General features: G+C 42.6%; 1 protein-coding gene across 1 annotated transcript in view; it reads right to left on the reverse strand.

The window, feature by feature from the left end:
* The window catches only part of HGFAC (HGF activator), a 44,881-nt gene extending 20,941 nt beyond the window's left edge, over positions 1 to 23,940 (reverse strand). Inside the window, exons 1-7 of the mRNA XM_009285377.1 lie at positions 23,785 to 23,940; positions 22,185 to 22,239; positions 19,836 to 19,932; positions 14,175 to 14,248; positions 9,086 to 9,199; positions 7,884 to 8,015; positions 6,375 to 6,485 (exon numbers count right to left, since the gene is read on the reverse strand). Of these exons, the coding sequence (XP_009283652.1) occupies positions 6,375 to 6,485; positions 7,884 to 8,015; positions 9,086 to 9,199; positions 14,175 to 14,248; positions 19,836 to 19,932; positions 22,185 to 22,239; positions 23,785 to 23,850 (649 nt within the window). The 5' untranslated portion in view covers positions 23,851 to 23,940. The remainder of the gene's footprint in view (positions 1 to 6,374; positions 6,486 to 7,883; positions 8,016 to 9,085; positions 9,200 to 14,174; positions 14,249 to 19,835; positions 19,933 to 22,184; positions 22,240 to 23,784) is intronic.
* Positions 23,941 to 25,025: the final 1,085 nt, after the last annotated feature.

Raw genomic sequence — 25,025 nt, forward strand, 5'->3', positions numbered from 1 at the left:
TGTAAGAGTAAGGACTAAGCAACTGCTCCATATTAGCAGCTGCTAATATTAATCGTATTAGTTTATAGTAGGATTACAACAAAGACTTGTCATCTAAAAAGGCACCACTGTAGGAACACAGAAGGCACCACAGAAACCTTAGTGCCCACCAACATCTGAAAAAAGGCATTTTTTAATAAAAATTAAGTCCTCCGTTGATTTCCAACCTACTCCTGTCTCTGACTGGAGAAATTTTTGCCTGTTCCTTGGTATTTGCCTTATCACTCAATCCTTATAGAGTTAATCTTTGCTATATGCTATACTGCTGACAGTATAGCTCATTAGCTTTCTCCTCTCTAGGCCACATTTGCCAAGATGTTAAGTGTAAAGGACTAATCCATAACCTCCATGCACATGGTTCTCCCTTCTTCATTTGCATTTTTCTCTGTATCAGCCAAAATCTTTATAATAATTCCTAACTCTATAAAAAAAACTGGGAGATCAGAGTGGCGTCTCTATTATTGCTCACATCTATCACCTCCATAAACGACACCTTATAATTATCATTTTGTGAAGCCATAGTTATCGCTAGTCTCCTGTCCACCATCCCCTATATTGGCACTATCTTAGTTCAGTGAATCAGAGGTGGGTTCTCAGTTGATAATGCCATGCTCACTCAGTTCTTCATCTTCCAATTCCTCCTACCATTTATCATTGCAGGTGGTAGTCTACTAAACCTAGTTGTTCTCCATGGAACTCCAGCATTATTTGAATTATTTTGAAATAATTCGAAGTCTGATAAAAATCCAACCTGCCCTTACTATTTCTGCAACAGTGCCCTAGGCTTTCTCTTCATTAACCTTGCCTTATTAACACTTGCCCTGCCCTCATGCAACCTCACAGGGGACCCATAAAACTTTACCCCCGCAAACCGTGTAGTCACCTCTCCAAGCCATATCAAACCATAATGATGGGTTTTTGTCTGCTATTCCATCCATTCTTCCACAACCATGGAGGAAAACTAACCTTATTCTTCTCCATCCTGGTTTTATTACTAATTCCAATGCTCCATACATGCAAACAACAAGCAGCATCTCAGCCCCACTTACAAATCCTCTTTGACTCTTAGTAGCAGACCTACTTATCCAAGCTCAGTGGGGGACTGACTGGTTGAATACTCACTTATCATTGTCAGCCGGCTGACCTTGTTATTACACTTCACCCTATTTCTTTTTTTTCCCCCCTGGGATCCTAGCAAATAAAAAATCAAACACTAATCCAAAAGCATTCTAGTAGATTATAGAATAACATTGGTAAACATAAACCAAAAAGTTAAGACTCATTATCTTCTCACTGTCTTCTTCAGAAGAAAAAGATTTAAAACTTTCCCTCCAGCCTTCAGAGCTGAATTTCCTTTACTAAAGTACCTTTTTTAGTAGAAAACTGTAAACACCCTATTTCAGTAAAACAACCGCTAAAAAGGTGGGTTTGCTGTCTTTTTTACTTCTTTTATTACCTCGAACTCCCCCAGTTTAACCTCCAAAGATGTGGCCAAGAGGGTTTTTTCTGTATGTAATTATATATTCATCTATCCTCTCATCTTCCTTTTCTAAAAAATCTTCAACCTACTTCTGACATACAACAACACATCTCCTTATATAACCATAAACCTTCCACAATTAGCATTCCCACTCACGCTTTCTTTAAAGCTATGGCACCCCTCTAATTCTATTACCCATAGCCTAACTAGGAAAAAAAACCACTAGAAAACATAAAGAGTTTTCAAAAATACCTTCAACAACTTCGTACTTCATCATGACCAAAATACTAGCAAAAACATTATTGCTACCTAAACCTTAATCCAAAGAAACCTCAAAACATATAATCCCCTGTGCAGTCCTCCCAATACTCTTAAACCTACCATCTACTGTAACCCACAGCCACAGTGACAAATCCAAACAGGCTTTCCATGTGCCTGCTTTCTACCTCTTCATTAGTTTAATCATGAAAAGCACCAAAATCTGCCACAACTCATCCATCCCACTGATGGACTTTATTATACGGCCACCTTATTTTTACAAATAGTTTCTCAAGAACAGACCCTGAGCTGTTGCTGAGTCCTAATACAACAAACAGGCCAGAAATAAACCCCAGCAAGCCATCAAGAACATTGTACCACCCAATGATTAAGTTAATTCTACACCCTAAAAATCCAGTTAAAAGCTGACAAACCATTGGAATATGTAGTGTTAAACCCAACCTCAGTTATCCACATATGACTGCCAGCTATTCATCTGATCAACAGTAACACCACAAAGCCACCTATATAGACTAAATGATTCAGGAAAAGGCTTGGCAGCTAATTAAACAGAATAAAGATACCCCACTAACATACCCTCCAATAAATCAAGAATAAGCCTAAAAATACAAATGAGACCCCCAAATTTACTAACAACCCACACCCAAAACAGTACCAAAGCAATGGTAAGGAGAAGGAAGTGCTTTTACCCAGGAAACGGGGCAAATTATATATTAGTTCCCACTTGCATGTCAACTAAGGCCGATAGTGTGAATGCAATGGTGGGTTTTCAACCACAGAAACCTAAAGGCACCAATCCCTTAAAAAAAAAATTCTACATCTCCTTCCTTCACCCTCCAACTCCCTTCAACATCTGCATAAATGCTTATTATAATGAATTATCTGTCCTCTGGCCAAATAGCTCCTCCTCTTCCGTTAGCTGTGTGTCCTTCTGTATTCACCCAACATCTCTACCATGGCTCCTATCTGTTCAAAGAACCATCAAATGTCAAAGTAATTTTACAATTACACATTTATAACTGTTTGCCATAAGTTATCACCTCCAATGAAGCTAAATATGTCTGAAGTTAAACATCTCCCAAAAAATTCCCTCTCCACTTCCTATACCAACTTGGGCCAGAGATGAAATACCACACTCGCATCCTTCTCAGGTTTCACTGCTTCCTCACATTTATCACTGCCAAAGTGGCTGGGTCTGGACCCTTTTTGTAACTTTCTCTGTACAATAAGACAACTATTGCTACTCAGAGTTCAATAATTAATTCTGAATTTTCACTTAAAGCCTTGACTGAGAGCTCTCTCAGCAAGAGCTCTGTCTCCAAAGTGAATACAGATACTCTCTTAATACAAAATCCTTATTTCTGAAAATAAGTGCATATTTAAGAACAATTATTATGAATTAAACTTAATTAAAAATGGATCCTTGAATAATTTTAAACAGCAGCTGTTTGGGGAGGGATTTGTTGGTGATGTATCTAATTTCCTTTGAAATTAACCTTCACTGAAATCTTATGCATATAAACCGTGTTAGAACATTTTTTAAAATGGTAGTTCTTTCTTTAGTACTGAAGGTTTCTTTTTTAAGGGCTAGAAAATAATGTATTAGCACAAAGAATAGAAATCTATATTAGAAACCGTCTTTTGTATATCGATCTCCTTTGCTATAGATATCTCCTATGTTACGTTTACCACCTCTCATATTTTTTTTTAAGTCAGCTCATAATTTGCCAGTAACTGCGTGGCCATTATGATAATGGCTTGCAGATATATATACACATATATATAATGATTGTTTGCAAGAGAATTTTAAGAACAGTGAAAAGATGATTTTTGAATACTGACAGGGACCCTGTAGTCCAAAAAAAGAAACAACTAACGGACAGACAAATAGGCACCTGTAAAATCACAAAAGTTATGATTATTCTCTTTTACTCACTGTTCAAAGGGGTGAAATGAAATTACCAGGCAGTAGGTTTTAAGCTAACAATAGAAAATACTGTTTCTCATCACATCTATTTAAATTCTCGAACTTCTTGACATGGCATGCTGTGAAAAGCAAAAGCATAAAGGAGTTCTGAAGAGTTTAGAAAAATTCATGGAAAACAGGTAAAGGTCTATCAAATATGATGGTCCAGCTGTCTGCTAAGAAAATCCTCAGGCAGGAGAAGTATTTCTCAGTAATTTCCTGCTATTTACATTACTCCTCAGTCATGCTCTACTTTGCCAGTGCTCGAGTCACAGTGGTACTTAGATTTGTGAGCTGACCTAGGATGGCAATTCTTTTATTAATATTTGTGAGTTTGACGTCAAGATAAATTAGCTGGTTTTCCATTAGAAACATATGAAGACTGGTTATTCTTTGTAGAATTCAAGGGCAGAGGACATCAGAGAGACCTCAAACACATCACAGCCCAATAACATTTTGGGGTACTTACTGTTTATTAAATTGATTGTGGGTTTTTTTTTTTTAAAAAGAAGACTTTTTGCATCACAACTTGGGTTTAAGGTTGCCTCTATAAATGAATAATTTAGAATAAAGTACATTTTGGAGACACTGTAACTTTCTCTGAATCAAGCATTATAACCATAAGCTATTCAGACTAAAGAGTAACCTCACAATTCAGTCCTGTTGGACAAGGGAAACTATACAAGACAGTACAAAGGAAAACAGAGAAAAAAAGCCAGCTGTGCTCACAGCATCAAATTGAAGGTTGAAGAAAAAATTAATCTGACATATATTTAAAAATCCGTTCTATGTGCTCTGAGAGCACAAGCTCCCAGTGCTTTCACCAGAATGCCATTACCTTCGTGTGATGATACTACCAGGTCTATAGACCCCAGCACTGATTTACTTGCGTTAGTTTAGAATGACTAAATCCTGGCAAAGAGTTTTTTTCATTTTTAAACTTGTTTGCAAGGCCCTGACACATGAACACAATCCTTCAGTTCCCGTTTTGTGTGGGGGTGTTAGGCAGCTGAACGCAGATGGATGGTAAGCATCTAAAGCCATTTGTTTAGCAAACCAAATGTTTGCTTTATTATTTTCAAGTAATCAAAGAGCACCTGCTTATTTCTTGTTCTAAGCTAGTCAGACAGAAACCAGTATTACAGCTATAACACTGTCATCCTGATATTGATAATCCAGGCCCTGCTGCGTGGATGTTTATGCACAGCGTTGCCGCTTTGGGCAGGGGAAGCTGATAACGAAATAGGAATTTGAAAAGCAGTTTCATGTGAAGATGAGCAGCGCGCAGTCCTCCCCGGGAGGCCAGGTCACACGTGTGCCGTGCACACGCAGCCCCTCAGCCAAGGCATCACAGCAGCATTCGCAAAGCCTGGGACAAATCTCACGAGGGCAGCTGAAGGACAAAAAAACAGAGCTACAATATCGCTCCTTAGGTGGGACTTAAAACAGTCACAAGCCCATTTTGCACGATTCATTGGGTACCTGGTGAGTGAAGGTTCAGGACCAGTTCATACGCCATTCAATTTGCCAGTTCACTCCTGCTATTTATTATTCTAGCTGCAGTGCTGGTCTCCCACATGGATTTTTTTTTTCCAGGTTGAATAGATGGCTGCACCATTTGTTAACCATCAGAATAACAAAAAAGAATACCAGATAACAATTCATATGCTAGTGTTCGTTACCATTTTTTTTTACCCCAGCACCCATTAGGACAAACTAGGTGCCCGCCATAGCTACCAGGAGTCCTGTCTTCAATTTCGATGAGACCTGGGGTTTATGTACTCAGAAAGACGTAGCCGGTGAGTTGTTGGGATCACAGGCTGGTATGACTGAAGGTCTGTTATAATTTATGCCTAACACCCGCTGTATATTTGAAAAGTAGCCACTAATACAATGAAGATTTAGTGTGCAGGTAAGCTTTACAAGCAGATTTAACCCCTGCAGTGAGAAATGTTAAATCTTCTAGAGGAAAGTTATATCAAAAACTGTGTAGCATCTAATAAGAAGCTACACAGAACTAACACATAGGCACCAAAAGGCAGATTTCTCTGCCCTGACCCACCAGTGAAAGTAAGGATTTTTAGGTAAGCTGTACTGGGCTAAACATACTATTAATTTAATGCACAAGGTAACCCAAACAAAGGGTGTGCATTTTATTTTTATCTACTTCCCACAAGAATCTAGTGCTACCAAATACAGTCAGCTGCTAGATTTTGTCAGAGCATAAATCCCTACTTTATGAGGGGACAGGGTAAGATGCATGGATCTGTGGAGAAGCTTTTGCACCAGAGTACATCTCTGCGACTGATCCTGCAAAACAGAAACACGCGCTCATTTTATGGGCACGAGTAATTGGATTAAAATGTCTGTGTTTAATTTTCCGTAGAGTTAAGGACATAAACAAATATTTTTAGAATCAAGGTCTCGGTGGTGAAGAGTGTGTTATGTTTTACACTGGAGGAATGCATTAAACACTTGTTCTGTGTGACTCCTCAGTTCCTACAAGAAATGTCTGCAAAGGCAGAATACAACACAGAGGCAAAAAACACCAGTTTCACATCCAGATGAAAACTCCAAATTCCCTGCCTGCCAGTAGGTTGTTATACTCACCAATATTGCAATACTTTCCTGCATAATTCCCTTTGCAATCACATACTATTTTCCCACTGAAGATAACCATTTTGCATTCTCCACCATTCATGCAAGGATCACGAACACAACCTACAAGCAGAAACCAAAGATGAAACCAAAGGTACAAACTATTCAAGAGAATCTGTCCATTTTAACTTACTTTAGTACGCCTTCTCCATGCATATACATTTTGGGGAAGTTTTTCCTTTTTTATTCATCTCAGACCTCCACTTGATATAAATTGAAGAAAAGGAAACTCTGCTGATTTCTGCCCACTGAGGTCTGTCTCACTGTTTTTACTTTTATTGGATAATGTCAGCCTAGCTATTGAAAAATATTATCAATGAACAATAAGTCAAATGGGGGTGGTGATTATTATTACTAGTGGTGATGGTGGCGGCATTAGCATTTCTTTCTGTACAGAGGGTTCTGCCAATTCCAAGTTTGCCACTGAGCTGCATTAAAATTTATAATAGCGTACCTAGGAGGGAGCTCAGTTAATTATTTAGGATCTGTGATTGGGAAGTATTAAGTCTTATCAAATTTCTCAACTCTCCCATGGGCTCCCAATGTCCTAGAAAGCCACTGACTCTCTCCATGCTTTAGTTTCCAGTTCTGTAAGGTGGGAATAAAAGCACCTACCTATTTCAAAGGGCTCTTTTACTCAGTACTGTAAGTTACTTGGGAGTCTGGGCAGGGTAAAAGTCAGCCAAACTGAACAACAGAATAGCCATACCAGAGCACACATATAGGTGAGGCATATGGTTTGCTTCCCACCATCTCTCCTTCCAAAAGGGAGGTGCCATGCTGGCTTCATCAGACAAGTGACAACCCGAAGCGCGTGCCCTGCAGCTAGTTGGCCAGCTGTGTCGGGCACCTGGCAGCCCCAAAACAAGGAGGAGGCTTCATAACATAAGTATAACCCCAGCCAGGAATGGGTATGTTGGGCCAAAAATCATGGGGACTCTGGGGTCGATGCAGGGCATATAGGATCCTGGAGGCGGATAGAGTTTACTTGATGGCAACTCAGGAGTGGAATAGGCTTGGGAAGAAAACCCAGTGGTGAAAGAGCAATATGAAGCGATTGTAGATGCGCAGGGGAAGTGCAGAGGAGGGTGTGCCTCTCGGGCATGTTACAGTTTTGGAGGAGAAATTTTACCACTTCTACCATATAATCTGTTGCATATTTTTACACATGCAGTTCAGGATTGCATCCCTCTCAAAGAAAACACTGAGGTGTACCCCTGAAATTCAGCTAAATGCATATAATTGCTTCCTCAAAGAAGGATGGACATGTTGAAGTGATTTCCTGCGTCAGCATTACTGCTCACACATGGAAAGGAAAGCTAAAATGTTCTCTTTTGGGGAGAGTACCTGAGCTGCAAGAGCAGCATTACTGTGTATAACACCACTGAGGCTTTGATATCCTTACTGTCATTTATCTCCACTCCCTGCAGGCCACAGCTGTAATACAAAATAGTGCCTTACTTTTGTGTTTGACACTCTCGCACTCGATCTGGCCATTCACACACACGCACTGCTCCACAGCTCCTTGTTGGACTCTTGACCAGCTCATGCCCACATCAAAGAACTCGTAGAGACTGTTGTCAAAACATTTCTCTGAAACACAGTTTAAAAAATAACACAAGCTTTCTGAGGTTATTTCTTGCAAGGAATGGCACCACAGTCTCCATCATTCCCTGCTCATCCATTTTTTCCTGTTGAGCAGACACGTGTTTGTTGACGGTGTTTCTCAAGCAAGCCAGCCTCCATAGTGTGGAGGCACTAAGCCACTATAGCAGCAGCTCCAAGGTCCTTGAGGCAGAGGTGGCTTTCTCCTAAAGCCCTGTGAGCATGACAGCATCACCATTACTTAAGCCCCTCCAAAAGTTCATTCAGCAAACACAAAAAATAAAATCAGTGGTATATACTTGTGTCTGTCCCACTTTACTGCATCATCCACAGATGATGGGCTGTGCTAGAGACAGTGGAGCACCAGGACTGAAAAAGGTTTCTTTGCTTATGGCGGGAGAGAAGTCTAGAGCTGCAGGGAAAAGCCTTCATTAAACAACAGCAAGCACAACTGAAAACCCTCGGTGTAAAAGCCTAATTCTTTGCTTGACGTACAGTTAATTTGGAGTGACACCACCATGAAACTGGAAAAATAACCCAAGCAAAGCCTTTTGGCCTGACTCTCCTCCTTTGGAAATGAATCCCCTGAAGGTGGAGTAGCTGCCCAGGTGTAAAGCTGCCATCACAGGAAAAGCTGGAATGGACCCCTGTGTGCATAGACATAAGGGATAAGGCGTCACCTGAAATTTTGTTGTTTTTTCACGTCTCCCTGCCCTACGTGCTGGATGATATTAGTAGTCATTTCCAGTCATGTAAGGGATATTCAGATCTTAAAAACAGCAAAGGGAGGGGAAGAGGCTCTTTGTGTTTCCCATATCTTAACATCTCACTGGCTCAGAGCATGCTAGGATTTATAACTGTATAATTGAGCTATTTTCAGCTGTCCTGTCAGTAATGGATTGTCTGTCATAACCATTTGGAAATCCGCCTACACAAACATTCATGCTGCAGTGGTCTCTCCCATCACAACAGCACTACCTTTTCATTAAGCAAACGTTAATGAGCTCTACTTACTGCTCGTATTTCATGTTGTAACACTCACGGAAGAAGATACTTACTCATCTGGCAGTTCTCGCCCGTGAATTCCTCGGGACAGGTACAGTGGTACATCCTATGGCCATGAGTGAGAGAACAGGTCCCTCCGTTTTGGCAAGGGTTGTTTGCGCAGTGATCTAGGCAGGCCACATAAGAAGTTGTTGTTAATAGGAGCCAGATAAGCCGTGCTTTGCAGTGTTAGGCGTTGGCTTGGTTACATGAACCATTTTGGTTCAATGCACGGTGGTTTCAATAAAACCTATTAATCTAAAACAATGTTTATCCAACCAATCTACACTGGTTTTGTTTCCAGCTGTATAGCAGCTATGCTTATCCAGCTTTTAAAAACCATATAGTAAATCACTGAGTCGAACCTTCTTCCCCAGAATAACTTGTCCGAAGGTGGTAGGTCCAGGCGCGCATGAAGTTGCCAGAACCGCCACTGTGGTGAGGAAGAAGGTGGCACAAATGCCCACAAGATGGAGCTGTGCCTTTACACTGGGGAGGGAAGGCTGCAGCTCTGCCTCTGCCCGGATTACTGCCCTGCATGCTTCGCATTTCAACATCAAAGACCGGGATTATGCATCTCTCTCTCAAATTACACAAAGGACAACCCTCGACAGAAGAATTTGCTATGGATTTTCTGGTTTTGTCTAAAACGAATGGACAGCTGGAACAAAGGAAAAAGTTTTGAAGCATGGAACAAAGGAAAATATTTTGAAGCAAAACAAGGACACATCCAAGTAAATCAGGCCAAGCAAGATTAAACTGGACCAGTCTAATGTATCTCTGCTTTTTAAGGAATTTTCTAAATCATGGGAAAATAGGGTGGGAGAGGAGGGGGTGTGTCAAGACAACTTTCCTATCCCTGCAATGGAAGCTTTACTTGGCAATGTGCAATGCAAAAGGTGTAAGAGTCTTGCTGGCCAGCCGTTGTTCCTGATTTCAGGCAGTGTCAAGGGGTATATCTCACCTGAAATCAACCAACATCATGTTTTAGACCCGCTGCAGAGCTGGCCCAACAGCTTGTCTGCATTCAAATCCTCTTTTTTAAGGCTAGTCAAACTCTGCGAGGGCAACTGTAGAGTTACTCAATCCAGGTGCTCCTTCAGCTAGAGTGTGTGGTCCTTAGCATGGGATGCCACATACAGAAACACAGGCACACACATACAGGGCTGGCGCGAAGCACAAAAGGCACATCTTGGGCTTTGCTACAGCGGTGTAAATGTGAAGGTTCCCCTGCACAGATCAAAATATTTACTTCAGACTAGAGTGGTGTAATTTATATCAGATAGCAGGCCTGGGTGTATTCACTGGTAGTTTCACTCCAGGATAACATCAAGGGAAAGCAAGTAAAGGCAGTGACGTTCCTACTGTTCCTGCCATTTGATAGTTATGAAACTTCTAGTGGTGTAATGTTTCCTCAAAGGAAAACCTTGTATTTCCTATTCCCGTCACATCCAAACCATGACTTGATCTCCAGGCCATCTTCTGGTACAGCAGTGCTCAAGTCATTTTTTTTACCCTCATCAAATCTGCAAAGAGCACTTCCAGTCCTTCATTTCTCTCCCAGTCGGATTCCCTCACTGCATCCTACCTGCAACTCCAGCCTGACTTCCCCAGGGTATTCTGCACCCCTCCCCACCTTCCATGGAGTCCAGGAACAACTTCTGTTTGTAAGCACATGGAAACATCACAGTTCCCTGCAGGGAATCCTGCCCACCATTAACTAGCCATTAACTGGGGAGTGCCAAGTCCCTGCAAGCTCAGCCAATGTCTGAAACCACCCAACAGTATCTCCCCACCCTCACGGGAAAAATACCCAGTGCTTGCTTCACCTCTCTGAGGCTCTGCTGAACGAGCAGTAACCTTGTCTCGCCTTTCTAACCATATCTATCTTCCCACAAAAACTTTCTGTTTCTGCCACCCACCTTTCCCAGAACTGGGACTGCTCTTCCCCAGAGCCCCTCCTGGGATGATGCCTCTTCTTCCTGCCTGCGCAGTCCACACCACTCTACTTCTTCTTTCCATATCAGTCCAAACGTCTCAAAAAAACCTCACTGTCTGGCACTTTTCTCCGAAGTCTGGGCCTCCCTGGGGTTTTGGCCATTTGTCCAAGATTTCCAGACTTTCAGAGCAGTAGTCCTAACAGACTGCCCAAGATCTGGAAGTCCCACACATAGGGGCATTGCACTGTTATGCATATATATGTACATATATACAAACTACACATTCACAGCCCTCTTGGCCCATGTGTATGAAGGGGGTCACATCGGGCAGATACTACACACAGTCTCCACAGAGATCTCCTAGGCAGGAGTGGAGGACCCTCTGGAAACCTGAAGGCAGAGATAAAGCTCCCACTGATTTCAGGAGGGGTTTGAACAGGCGTCTTGGGTGTTGTTATGGCAAGCTCTGGCTCTGTACAGTGCAGTACTAACATCTCCCTCCAGCAGAGCCTTCATACCTGAGCTTCACTTCATCCTGAAGCTAAACGCTTTTTGGTCAAATTTTCTCTTGAAGTTGGCAGATGTATTTTTCTGGATCAATGCCTCCAACACTTGCTTAACACTAATTTGTAAGCAGCTCCAATGGTTTCAGGTCAACTCCCCACGTACACATGGTATTCTTGGCCTGTGGGGAGTGCAGGCTTCAGCTTGTGCTTTCAAGCAGCTCATTCCCCATCCCAGTTCACACACTCCTCACCAATCTCTCATGTCCAAAGGATATTCTCTCCCCAAAAAATTTCATTTTTTTCTTGTTTTTCAAGTGTCTATAAAGTGGTTGAGATTCTCCCAAAGATTTAATATTTTAGTGGATTTTTTTCACAACAAAATCTTATATTTTCCACATTTTAAGGATCAGCATTATTCAGTTTGACTGCTTCTTTCTTCCTACCTATCTTTCCCAGCAGGCAAACTTTCCTCCCGTTTGCTTGAAATTCCCTTCAGCCATTATGCTGCTCCTTCCTTTCAACCTCACCGTAAACCTTTTCTCTTTAAGCTATGGCTGGTGATCCGTTAAACCTTTTCCAAGTCCAAACACAGTGCTTGCTGCTTCAAAAAATAAGTAGACTTATGTTTATAAAGAAATGAACAGCTAAAGACTTTTTTATTTAGTTTTACAAAATTCTTAATGCTTTCAGAAATAGAGTCTTTTCTTTGTAACAACCAGCAGTGATCTCTTCCAGCTACCCCATCCTTTTTTCTGTTTCCTTTCCTCTCTCACACATGTAACTCTCTTTTTCTGGAGAAAAAACAGCAGCCAGGGCAGGCCCTCACTGGCACTAGGGTATATTGACAGCGATACCCCTCAACGAGGGGCAGGCAGACAGGATGGCTTTCTTGTTGCAAACCACCCTATCCAATGCTGCAGTGGGTAACAGGCAAAAATGAGCCAGAAAGCCCAAAAAGTCTTGCGGACAGCCAGCTCGCTGCGGAGATGGCTGCATGTGGGGCTGGCAGGGCCACAGCGATGGGCTGAGGGAGGGACAGAGGTGGCACAAAGCACCCCCAGAAATGCAGTGCTAGGCTTGGAGAGCTCCTTCTTCAGCTACTGGAAAAACCTCCTTGAGTCAGCCAGCCACCACCGTGACAGCCAGTGTTTCTTTCAGTGGAGGATTAAAGCAGTCACAAGTTACCACTTCCAACATTCTAAGCTCTGGGAGGGCACTCATGAATATGTAAGTGCAGCTCTCATAACCTTACTCTTGTAAGTATGAACTGTCTGTAAAGTTTACGTTCGTGTCTGACATACTTGCATTACAAAGGCACATGCATTGCTGCTTGTTTTGGGGTTAGGTCATTTTTCTCTGATCTACTGTTAATCTGTTTTAAAGCCAGGCTGGAAAATAACTTGAAGTTGTTAAGTTTAAAATGATGATGCTGTGCGCTGCTTAATTTTAGACTCTCAGCATGATTCAGCTAACGTTGGCTTTTCAAGTGCTCTGGTAGATTGTAATCAGCTTGGCAATGAGTCTCCTGACATGACGGAGAACTCCCTGCAAAGGGATGAAGGAAAATGCCCTTCGTTGGAAAGTGGGAAGCGAACATCTAAGGGCATCTGGTCGTATCCCACAGACTAAACAAGACAGGTGACATTTGAAAGTTGTGCGAAGGAGAAAAGAGGAACATGATCAGCATTTAGACACAGATCCAAAAAAAACCTCAGGGAGATCAAGTCTGATCAGTGCAACACCTGATTTTTCAGTGCTGGTCTGTCACTGTATAAATTGAGAATTAGATATATACGTTCCTTATAAAATGAGATTCCCCAGCATCCAGCTCATGAAACATCAAGTTGGGGAGACAGAGACAAGCAAGGGCCAGCCATCAAGGTACTGCTGAGGACAGGGATGCATGTTCCCCACCGAACTGCTTGGGACATGATGCTTTCACCCAGTGCGTCAACTAGAGCAACTTATATAGAGAGGAGAGTTTGCCGCAGACCTTGGCTTCTCATTTTAGACAGACTATCGCAATGAGATAATTGTAGCACTGGAGTGTGGTGACCACATGAAGCCGTAGCACTGCTCAGCTAAGTAACTCTTTCATTGTCCCTCAGTTCTCCTGCAATGAATGCATCTGTCCTCTTGTCTTCTCTGACGCAGCCCAAAGCCCAAGGAAGTCTGGTTTTGAAGGTCTGCTCTTTACCCTGAGATCTTGCGGAAGGACAGCTGGAAGTGATGGCTGTGTGTTGAACAGGGTGTGAAATGCTTCTGTACCTTCTAAAAAAGTAACTGGTCAAAGAGACAGAAAACGTAGCTGATTAAATGAGGGGAAAACTAAAAGACATATCCAAGCCGTGAGGGAGGAGAAGATGATCACCTCTGTGCCCGGCTCCAGCAGGAGTTCACATTTCCGTGTTGGCATTACCATGATTCCTCTCCATGACTTCAAGTTAGTCAACAGAAAGTGAATTAATGACTGTGTGATATTCACAGTCCAATGCTATGGTTATGCAGAGTCACAGAGAGATCCCGGAAACAGCCAATATGATGGATTGTTTTGTGTGCACCAAATAAAAGCAGCACTGAAGGCACCGTCCCTCCTTACTGCAGGTGGCAAAGCAGGAGCCATGTATCTGGAGCAACTCAGCAATGGCTTGCCTTACCTGAGTGGTCTTTGGGCAACGAAGCGCAGTGTCCCCATCTCCTGTCGCGGTCATGGTTATGTGTTGTTGAACACCTGAAAAGAATTAAAGGTGCAGTTTAGTGCAGCTTTAAACAACCTGGATGTTTGCACTGAAAATATATGATGTCCTTCATTCTTTAGCAACCTGGAAATTCATACTTTTTTCCCTAATTAACATCTGTTTCATTGAAAATCACTTAACACCAGAGGAAAAAATGTGCTTTTTTTTTTTGTCAAAGATGCTCTGCCCCATTTCTCTCAAACAAAATATAGATTAAGAATGAGATGTGGAAGCAGGACCTGAGATCTCCAATGAATCCTCCAGAAAAACCCAACCTTCTTTCTATTTCTAAGATTAGAAAATGAAAGACAGAAATAAAAACCAAAACAAAAGCAAATAAATTATGTCTCCTTTATTCATTACAAAACAAGCAAAAGAGGACCCAACCCATTTTTTTATCCCTGTCAGTTACTTTAATAATCTGTGGAGGCAGGAGACTGTCCGCAGAGGGACTTTTTCCTGGCTTTCAGTGGCAAATGTATTTTGCACTCAGTTCCTTTAAAGTATTTCTATTTTTTAACTTGCCAGACAAAATGAGGAAATAACTGACATGGGGGTGATTTCCAAATGCACAGATAAAAACTCTCCTTTTTGCAGAGCAGCGGGCTGAATCTTGCATGCCATGCCGCCTGTGGGAATCCTACCGAGACAAACTTTGACAACTCTTTTATCTGCGCACTTTCCTTGCCCTCATCAGCCTGTTATCTCCAAGGCTCATAGCACTCCGAGGAGCATTAAGCTGCTGTTCTCCATTTGCAGAGGTAGACTTATAGGCTTCCCCGAGGCCACACAGGGAGTGTGTGACTGAACCAAGGCTGAACCTTGGAGGTCCACGTTGTGTCCCAATGCGCCGTCCACCAAAACATCCTCCCTGACCAGTTCTAATGCAGCATAATAAATATCAGCTGCCACTACAGAGGAAAATGATACAGTATTGGAAGAAATTGGAGTTTGCTTTATTTAACATGCCTGATAATCTATTTTTATTATGTGTGTTTTTATCATACCTTGAACAGTTGTGTTATCAAGTATTTTTTCACCCTAGGACGTCACAAGCTAGATTGAAATTTTATTGTAGAGCATGTCTACCATTTTAACTGCCCTACTTTGCTTCTTAATTAGATGCTATGTGGTATTTTAAATGCTTTAATTCCTATGGAGCATCTGAATAGGCCACACATATTAAGTTTGGTGACCTCAATTATGTAAGGTGCGCAAAAAGAAAGGTGCTTGGTAGTCTAGTGCAGATTAACTTGACATGTTCTTAAAGAGGCTGTTTTCTCACAGGCATTAGGGCCCGTGCGACTCTGCTGGGAGTTAATGGAAATTTCTCTGTGCTCCTTTGGTGGGAAGTAGATCGTGCTTTTTTAAAGGATGGCCTATTACGCATGAGGATTAAGGTAAGGAGTAAGTTAAAAGTGGTTCTCAGCGGTGCACTGCTTGTGTCATTGTTGGCAAAACTGTCGCTGGCTGAACACTTCTTCTGTGCCAGCCGTGACGGGGAAGGAGAATCCAAACTTTTCCGACTGACTTAATTATTGATTTAGCAGAGCAATGTTACACTGAGCAGCATGGGAGAGGTAAATGGAAAAGGCCCCGTACACATCTAAAGAATTCAAGCAAACTCTGATCATTAGGGGGAAAAAACCAATTTATATGCAAATTAATACTCTCTGCAGTCTGTCCAGTAGCAGCCAAGTTCTAAGCGAATGGACAATTTAATTTTTCCCTCTTAAACGTTTTTTGTCATCAGAGGCTTCTTCCACCAGCTTTCCACAACCCACTGGTCCTCCCATCCGATGCTCTTCACAACCAGCGACCTTCCCTGTCGCCTCACAGTGACTATGAAGAGGTTGGCCCTCCCCTGTGATGCCAGGCTGCCTCCCCAGTGCCAGGCTTCTTCCACATTCACATAATCCTTTTATATTTTCCGCCACCTATCTCTCACTGTTTGAGAGAAGCTCAGAGCATCCTCAAAGCTACTTCGCTAGTCTCTCTCCTTATCTTTTTAAAATCTCTTCTTTGCTGGGAGGCTTACCAAAAATGTGATGACATTTTGGTCTCACGGGATGTTACCTCCAGCAGCCACACCAACTAAATGGGCTTATTGTTTCTTTGTGCTACTCATAAATGGGCCCACTCTCTAAATTTATGAGATAACAGACGTCTTTACATCAGCCTGCCACATAAAACTGTTAATAAAAAAGTGAAAACTTAAAGACACAGATACTGAATTAATTACACCAGAAAAGTCCACTACTAGGGATTGATTTAAACAACATTTTAAACCCATGTGTGGTAAACAACATGGGAATGGACGGACAAAATCGTGTATCACAGATGAGGCCTAACTGGTAGGTAGGAAAAACAGAAAGCGGGCTATTTTACCCATTAGGAGCACTGGGAGCCTTAATAATAGGATGTTTTGGAGAGCAAGCAAAGCCTTGGGCCAGAGCCACACTGGTGGAAGGAAAGAGCTCTGCTGTCACGCTTGGTGCTGGCACCGTGTTCAAGGCCTGGAGGTTCCCTCAGACCTTTTTAGGCGTTGTCCTGACCACAAGAGATGGCCAGACTTCACCTGACAACACCAGAGCAACCACCACCAGCACCAGCAAAATCCAGAGCCTGATGCTTGGTGTCTCCTGGCTCACCCCATATGTCCTTCTCCTTTCCAGGACTGGCATAAACTCTCCAGATTCTAATCCAGCTGACCAAAAGGCCCTCCTTTGCACTGTTTTCAGTCTGTAGCCAAAGTATCAAATCTTCCGGTTTCCAGAGAAGACGGTAAGACCATGCTCTTCCTATGCAGACCTAAGCCCACCCTTGCAACCTGGCACAACAGGGACCCACACATCCAGCATTCAAGCACAGGATAAGCCTTCTCCAGGGTATGAGTCAACGCCTTCCAAGTCACAGCCAAAATCTGAGCCAAAATCTGCTCCTGCCGTTCCCCTTGAGCAGGATCTTGAGGGAACCCATCCCACCATGGGACACAGGGGCAGGGTGCTGGCAGCATCCCTGCAGCCACAGCTTGGCTGCAATTCAGACCACCCCCCCCAGATTTGCTCTTACGGGTGTTCATTGCACCCCCATTTTGTCTGTCCCTACACTGTTTTGTCTTTCTGGAGGTACCAATGAACTTTAGCAACAGTTCCAGCTAATTTTTTCTCTTCAACACAAAAGGCAAATTTACATGACATCTTTAGTACCTGGTAAGAGGCCTCTAAATAGGAATTTATCTGTGAAAACAGATTATAATTAAAGGGAAATGCAATACAGGATGCTGTTAAAGGAAGTTTGTTATTTGAATACTGCAATTATTTTGTCTTCTTTCCTGTGTTTTCGATAAATATTTATAAAGATACAACTTGTTTGTTGCTCTCAGAGTAAGTAGGGAGGGGTTTCTGTGGTCAGGACTCTGATTTATGTTGCAACATTTAACGTTACAAATGGACAAGGTCGTGTCTGAATGCCTTCCACATTTAGCCCTTTGAATCAACACAGTAGCTTTCATAAATGAGATATCCAGCTTTGTATTAAGATAGACACTGCTCTCAAATGCTTTCTGCAGGAGGACTATCTTTTTACTGAACTTAATATGCTGGGCTAGCACATAATACCTGTGTCATATGTAGTATGAGAAAACATATAATAAAATTAAAGCCAATTGGAGCAGGCTTTGGCTCACGCTACAGAGTCCCGCCTGTAGTCCTGCCCTAAAGTATGACTTGAGAACTAAGGACATGGACTCATTAAGTGCATAATCCAGCAGTCTCCTGGTCTGGTCTCCTTGCATTTGCCCCCAAAAAGGCAGGTTGCATCCAGCCTCCCATCATCTCCATCCTTACTAGCAGCTCGCAGGCAGGCAGGAGCAGGAAGGACACAAGCCTTGCCTTCGCCTGCTGCCTGCCAGGTCCCCTGGGCTCAGTTGCTCAGCATCGGTCCGGCATGGGCTGGTGCCAAGTCACACAAAAATGCACAGAGCAGGTTTCCCGACTGCTATTCAGGGCTCTTTTCCCAGCATCTCTGTGCCTGAAGTCACACGTTAGGTTGCTTTTAGCTTATGAAAGGAGAGTAAACACTGGCCAGAAGGTGAGCCATGGGGTGAAATGACCTGTCAAAACCAAACAGCTCCAGCTGTCCTCCTCCTCATCTCCCTGCTTGTAAATGGCTTTTTAAAAATTGGAATCATAAGAGCAAGTTGCTCTTATGAAACCTTCCACCGTACCGGATCTAACCTTGGATCCCATCCATTCATGAGTTTTTCCATTTTTTTCTATTTCTGTGGCCTAACACACAGAGTGCCATCTATTAACAAGATCCATCTTAAGCATTGCATGAAATTAAGCGGGTCCAAAGGTCAAACTCTTTGCAGCTACAGTTCATCAAAGACAGGGTTCAAACTGGAAAATTATTCCAGTTCCCTTCCTTTAGTTAAGATATTCTCAAATTCTTGTTTTCTTGAGGCTTTTCTTATCTGGATTATATCTATGGATGTTGGGGAAATTCAAAAGCGGTCTCCTAGCTTGAAGCTCTATGTCTATTTGTATAAGAAGGTATGTGTTGTGTTGTTTACGTTGCACCAGCACTTACACTTAAAACAGATGTGCCATCAGAAAGATGACACAGATCATGAAAAAATTAGGCAGTCTGGTATAAAAAATGAGACTTCTGCCCTGCATGGGCAAGTAAAATAAACTCGATAAAATATTATCTCCACCCTGAAAACATGCAAGTATGTGCCTTTCACATAGCTCATCTGTGCCTATATTTTCACATTACTGGTACCCATGTATTCCCTGCTTTGTTGCCTTCGATTCCTGTTAATATATGCCCATTAGATAGGTTCGTCTGCAAAGTTAGTCGTGATTATTCAGTGCTTGCTGCAGTAGGGTTCCCATCTGACTGCCCCTACCCCAAAATGAATAATGAATACTTTTAACAATTTCTGCATATGTAAAAGAATAACCTTTGCCCAAAATAAGGAGACCTGGCCTTAAACACACTAGTAGAATGAATCATTACCCAACAAGCAGGAGTAATACCTCACCTCTTAATACTGCACTGTCCAAAAGGGGCCTGGTGCCAATCTGGATAGAAATTAGAGATATGGGGGGAAAAAAACCAACTTTCCTCAAAAATCAGGTGGTCTCTGCTGCAGTACAAGTATGGCCCACACAAATCAAACAATTCCTTAACCGAGTGTCATCTCTTACAGGTCTCTGTACCTCTCCTTTCTCCCTCAGCAGAGGGTTTCTATCAGGTCGTTTCATTAGACCTGCCCTTTCTGTACAAGCTCTTGCCACTCATATAAGTTGCAATTCCATTATGAAGGCCAAGGAGGAAACATTTCTGCAGTTCTTGAGCTTTCTGTGGCCCTGGAGACCCCGTGCCTGGGCTCCCTCACCTCTGAGCACGAGTCTTGACCTGAGGGCCATGACTATAAGCAGAAGAACTGCATGGTTCTCCTTGGGCATGACATCAAGCTCAAATTAATTATTCCAAAAAGAAGATTAAAGCACTAAAAGGATGACATTTTCATTTGAATGCTGTCTTCATTTATAAGCAATGTTAACTTACCATTTCTTTCGGGAAAATAGATTTGATAAACAAGAGTGATAAAACCTTCCACCGTACCGGAAAGGAAATTTGCATAAATTTCCATCCTCTGTAAACACTGAAATACAAGAATAAAAACCTCATCATGCAGCTGAAATCCAACCCACAGGTATATATTATATGTTATTATATGAAATTATGAAGATAGATATTTTCAAGTTTTTCAGCTGTACTTTGGACTCTGTGTCTCTGCAACTCCTAGTACATAAGAAGAGGCTTAAAATCCTACATAATGACCAAATCAACAAAGATTAATGGGCTCTGGTAGAATAAAGATCTCGGATCATTTCAGCTCAAAATATATTGCAATTTCTGGTACAGCAAATGCCAATTATATTCATTAATTGCAATTATCATTTCTAATTATGTAGTATTGTAATAGCATATTAAATTGATTTCTGAAGTAGTATACTTTCAGGCTCCGTATCACATTGTAACATCTGTTTAAAACAATTAAGGCACCAGACAGTACAAACTGAAATAGAAACAGTCAGGAGAAAGAAGGTTTTAAAGATTGGGGGAAGACAGATAATTTTGATCATACCACCTTCCCTTCAGGATAAGCAGATTCCTTATAAGTGGGGAGAAATTGATGGGACCAGTGTTTAAAAAGGGCAAGTTTTATGTTCACCACGCCAGTGATGGTAGTCTAATGAGGGGTGGTGGGAGTCTAAGGAAGGCTAGTGGGAGTCTAGCAGAAAAAAATCCTTCAAGACGAGTCTTGAGAATGAGAGAGACTGAAGATAAAAAAGACAATGAAAAACTGTCAGAGCTTATTTAACCATTAAACTAAAAGCAATCAGTTTTGAGAGCCAGGAGCGTGAATGGGAAGCCAACCATTGCTGTAGGAGAGAAATGGGGCGTACAACCGAGCTGGCAGCGCAGCACATTTCCATTTCTCAGTGACAATGTACGACGACTGCTCCTTGCCCTGAGCTTACCCCTTCAGTCACGGCTGGGGCTCCTGCACACCCTTGCAATATCTGTTAACCCTCACAAGCCCAGACTCATCATCTCAAAGAGCTCCTGAGGCCAGTTATTAGCATTATGGAAAAAATAACCCCTCCCTGTTGTCCAAACCCTTCCTAACCGTTTGGAATTATTGTCACTCTATCTGCCCAACTGTCCCCTTATCTGTCAATGTGAAATAGCTACTTCCAGCCCCTCTGCTATCCCTTTTTTCAAGCCTGGTTTTCATTGTCTGAACTAATTAAGCAAATGTTCAGATATTTACCTTCTCTGTCTGATACTTCCCATTATAAGCAGTTAGGAGAGTTGTGGAAATACATCCCCATTCAGAAGACATATTGCATGCCAAAGGACGTAAAAGACTGTTCTAAGCTATAAAGGCACCACTAATGGCCCAATTCATGTAATCCATAACAGCAAAAGCACAGGACAACAAAAGCTTTAAAAATGGCAGTCTGCAATGCCCACACACAGCCAGGATGTCTGATTGAAAACAGATAGTTTTTGAGAAGAGAAGGCTTCGGGGGGAGACCTTATTGCAGCCTATCAGTACTTAAAGGGGGCTTATAAGAAAGATGGGGACAGACTTTTTAGCAGGGCCTGTTGTGACAGGACAAGGGGGAATGGCTTGAAACTAAAGGGGGGTAGATTGAGACTAGATATAAGGAAGAAATTTTTGATGCTGAGGGTGGTGAGACGCTGGCACAGGTTGTCCAGAGAGGTGGTGGATGCCCCATCCCTGGAAACATTCCAGGTCAGGCTGGACGGGGCTCTGAGCAACCTGATCTAGTTGAAGATGTCCCTGCCCACGGCAGGGGGGTTGGACCAGATGACCTTTAGAGGTCCCTTCCAACCCAAACTATTCTATGATTCTATGATTTTATTGTTTAGGTGCCATCAAAACAAATGCAACCTAGCAAATTGCATGGGGCTCAAACCCTTCTCCCACAGAGAGATCAAGGGCTGTGGCAGAAATTGAGCCTATACATACAAAGAGCTTATGTACTTTAAAGTCACGGGGCAGACGCAGCTCTGATTAAAATAAAGGGAGTTGCACGTCTACAGCCACACTATGTTATGAGTGAATATAAGCCACGCCAGCTCAGACAAACTAAAACCCCATCAGCACCTTCCCATTAATCCACACCTGAAGGAAAATTACCTGAGATTCCTGAGCTAATCCCGAATTCCCCTCTACACAGAAATTAATATTGGCATAACCATTCCACAATCCTTATTCATGTTGAAACAAAGACAGGCTTACTACTGATTTGCACAGCATGGATACAGACAGGCAGATCGTGCTTACTGTCATGAAATCTATTGGATTTGACTTTGTACCTTGTGGGAGAGTGAACTCATGTTTTGAGCCTCTTCCTGCCTCAGATTTGTAGTGCTACAAAGAGAAAAAAAAGAGCGTGGATTGGAGACACAAATTCACTCTGGGAACCATCCTACAGAGACAAACGTGCTTTCCAGGGTGCCCCGAAATTGTGTTTCTCCCAGTGCTTCTGCAAAGATCTCATTATTTGCATGTGATTTTTGCTGGGGCACAGTCTGGTGAAAGAGGGTAGATAAACACTGGTTCGTGAAAGGTCTCTGTTAAACCAGGAACACAGGCACAAAAAAGGCCAAAGCTCTGCTCCATTGTATCTTTCTATTACCAAGGGACACATCTCCTATTTCTCTCGGCAGGAAGCATATATGCATTCTGGGGCCAGTTCACAGTTACAAATAACATCCCAGCATTTGACTTTTCCTGTCATTTAGCTGTATCCCCCAGGGCATTAGTTAAAAAAGCAACCTCTCCTTCATTTGGGTTCACCCATCAGCAAGCAAAGAGCACTAGGCTGAGCTGATTGTGAGCCACAGGAAATAATAAAAATGGTAATACACATAAAGTGCTGCTGCCACCAAAGGTGCTGACAGCTGAACTAGAGCAAATAAAAATACCACAAAAGCAGTCAAGCAAGCAGCACATCATGAATGCAGAACTGGATAGAGGACATAACAAGTAAGGGATAAGACAAAGCTGTTGCTAAGATATATAGGGAGGGCTTGAACAGTTCTGAGGAAGAAACAGTTTTTGCACTCTACACTGACTCTGCCAGCACTGAGCAGTCTCCAACGGCTTCAGCCAGGGCTGATCTTTTCCTAGGCACCATGAATATTCCTCTCTGCTCTCACCTGCAATGTCTAAGGAGATACTCCTGTACTTCACTGGGATAGTTAGGATTATAGCATCATTTAAGTATATCTGAGCTGGTTTTAAACTAGCTAGTGAAATAACACTAATCATAAAGCCACACAACTGGGGGTCCAGGCTATTAGCTGCGCTGCTAGTCCATGGTGGATGCCAGGCCATGGTGGGGTTTAAGCAAACTAGCAAAGTCAAACCGTCACGGCCATGCTCAGCAGTGCTGCAGCTGCCTTGCAGACGTACCCAAAAAAAAGACACAAAGCACACGATGAAAACACTGAAGGGCATGGTATGAAACCAGGGAGAGGTTTGAAAAGCAGGAGATGGTTACCTAAGCTGGCATGTTCAGTTACCAGGTAGCAGTAAAGTCTGGTGGGGTAGCACTCTCCTTCCATGCTACTGCAGGTATCTGCTTGTGTCAACACATTTCTGAGATGCGTTTTCGAAGTATTTCAATTTTTGTGGTACTTCCTCCCCTCCTGTTCTTCCTTCCTAGCAGGGCATGGATGTAATCAATATTTCTTTAAATGCAGACATGTATGGGACCAGCTATCCTACAGGCCCGCCACTTAGTCAGCATTGCTGTGAGCCTTCCTCCAGCAAATCCCTTTTGTTTTACATTTGAAGTGCTCTTCCTTTTGGTCTGGTCGGCGGCTTCACTCATCCAACCCCAAGGCAACATTGTCCTGCCAGCCAGCACATAGGTGATCCACCACTCCAAAACAGAAGAATCAGACTTACCATCCTTGCACAGTCACTGCTCAGAGTCAGAGCCAAGACAACAGTGAAAGGAGCACAGACTTTCATCTTTGCTCTCCTCTCACGAAGGTTTTGCTTGGCAGAGGGAAACTTCTAGGGCTGGGCTGAAGCAGGAGGGTGAATCAGCAACGACCTTTCGCAAGGGACTGCGATTTACTTGACTTTAGGGTATTTCAGTTTTCTAAGTAAGCAGAGCTGTTATCATTGTTAATCATTAATGTCTTTGTGGGTAGATGGGAATGCCATGTAGTGAGATACTCTCCCCAAACCACAGGGAGTGAAGAGTTTACAAAGTGCCTGACCTTTGGAGATGATCGCCAGTGTACTCAGCAAGCGTTTAAGAGCACCTCCAGAGGACCTGATCCAATGTTGCTTGTAATCAGAGATGATTTACCATCCAGACATTTCCCATATCTTTCCCTTCAGGAGCTAATTAAAAGCATGGTATAGCAATAACAAGGAGCTCCAAGCAAGCCCACTGAGGAGACGACATTACATTGCAAAATATGGACCAGATCAATGCCAATATCAAACACAAGAATTACTCATTAACAGATGGTTACCTGCCCAGCCATGACTTAAAACAGCAGCCTTTCAGCAATAGACTGGGAAAATTAAAAAGCAAGAAAATAGACATTACTCTGACAAGATGTTTTGTGTACCAAAACGCTCCCTTCTGCAGCCGCCTGAGCAAAGCCATCTCTGTCTTGTAAGTGCTTGGCTGAGATAGCTGCACTGCAGAAGCATTTCTAATAGGGATGCAGAGGGTATTGCTAAAACTGAGATTTCACCAGTGGAGTCTGTTTCAGCCCCACCTTGCCCCACAACCAAAATCTACAGGTTTGGCTGGTACAACTGTGTCTGTGCTTGGGGCTTTTGCCAGCCATGTCCTGTCAATCAGGGACCGCACCTCTTCACACCCAAAATCCCCACAGCCACAACAACAGAAAGAATACCATAGTCCTTGCTTAAGTTGTGCTCTACCCTTTGAAGTTTCGCCAGTACAGCTATGGAAGGGATGTGATTTTTTTTTTTTTTAAGCCAAGTCCATGGCTGTAGGGCCCGGTGGTGCAGTGGAGCTACCCCAGCACAATTTTGCTATGATGGTTTATAATGTTGGAGGGGATTTCCACTGGCTGTGCTATCACACTGCTCTGTCTGTCGTCACAGTAAGAGCTCTTGTTAGTACAACTATGCATATATAGGTTTATGGACAAAATTTT

The sequence above is a fragment of the Aptenodytes forsteri genome, unplaced genomic scaffold, assembly GCF_000699145.1.
Source record: "Aptenodytes forsteri isolate BGI_AS27 unplaced genomic scaffold, ASM69914v1 Scaffold88, whole genome shotgun sequence".
Taxonomy (NCBI): Eukaryota; Metazoa; Chordata; class Aves; order Sphenisciformes; family Spheniscidae; genus Aptenodytes; species Aptenodytes forsteri.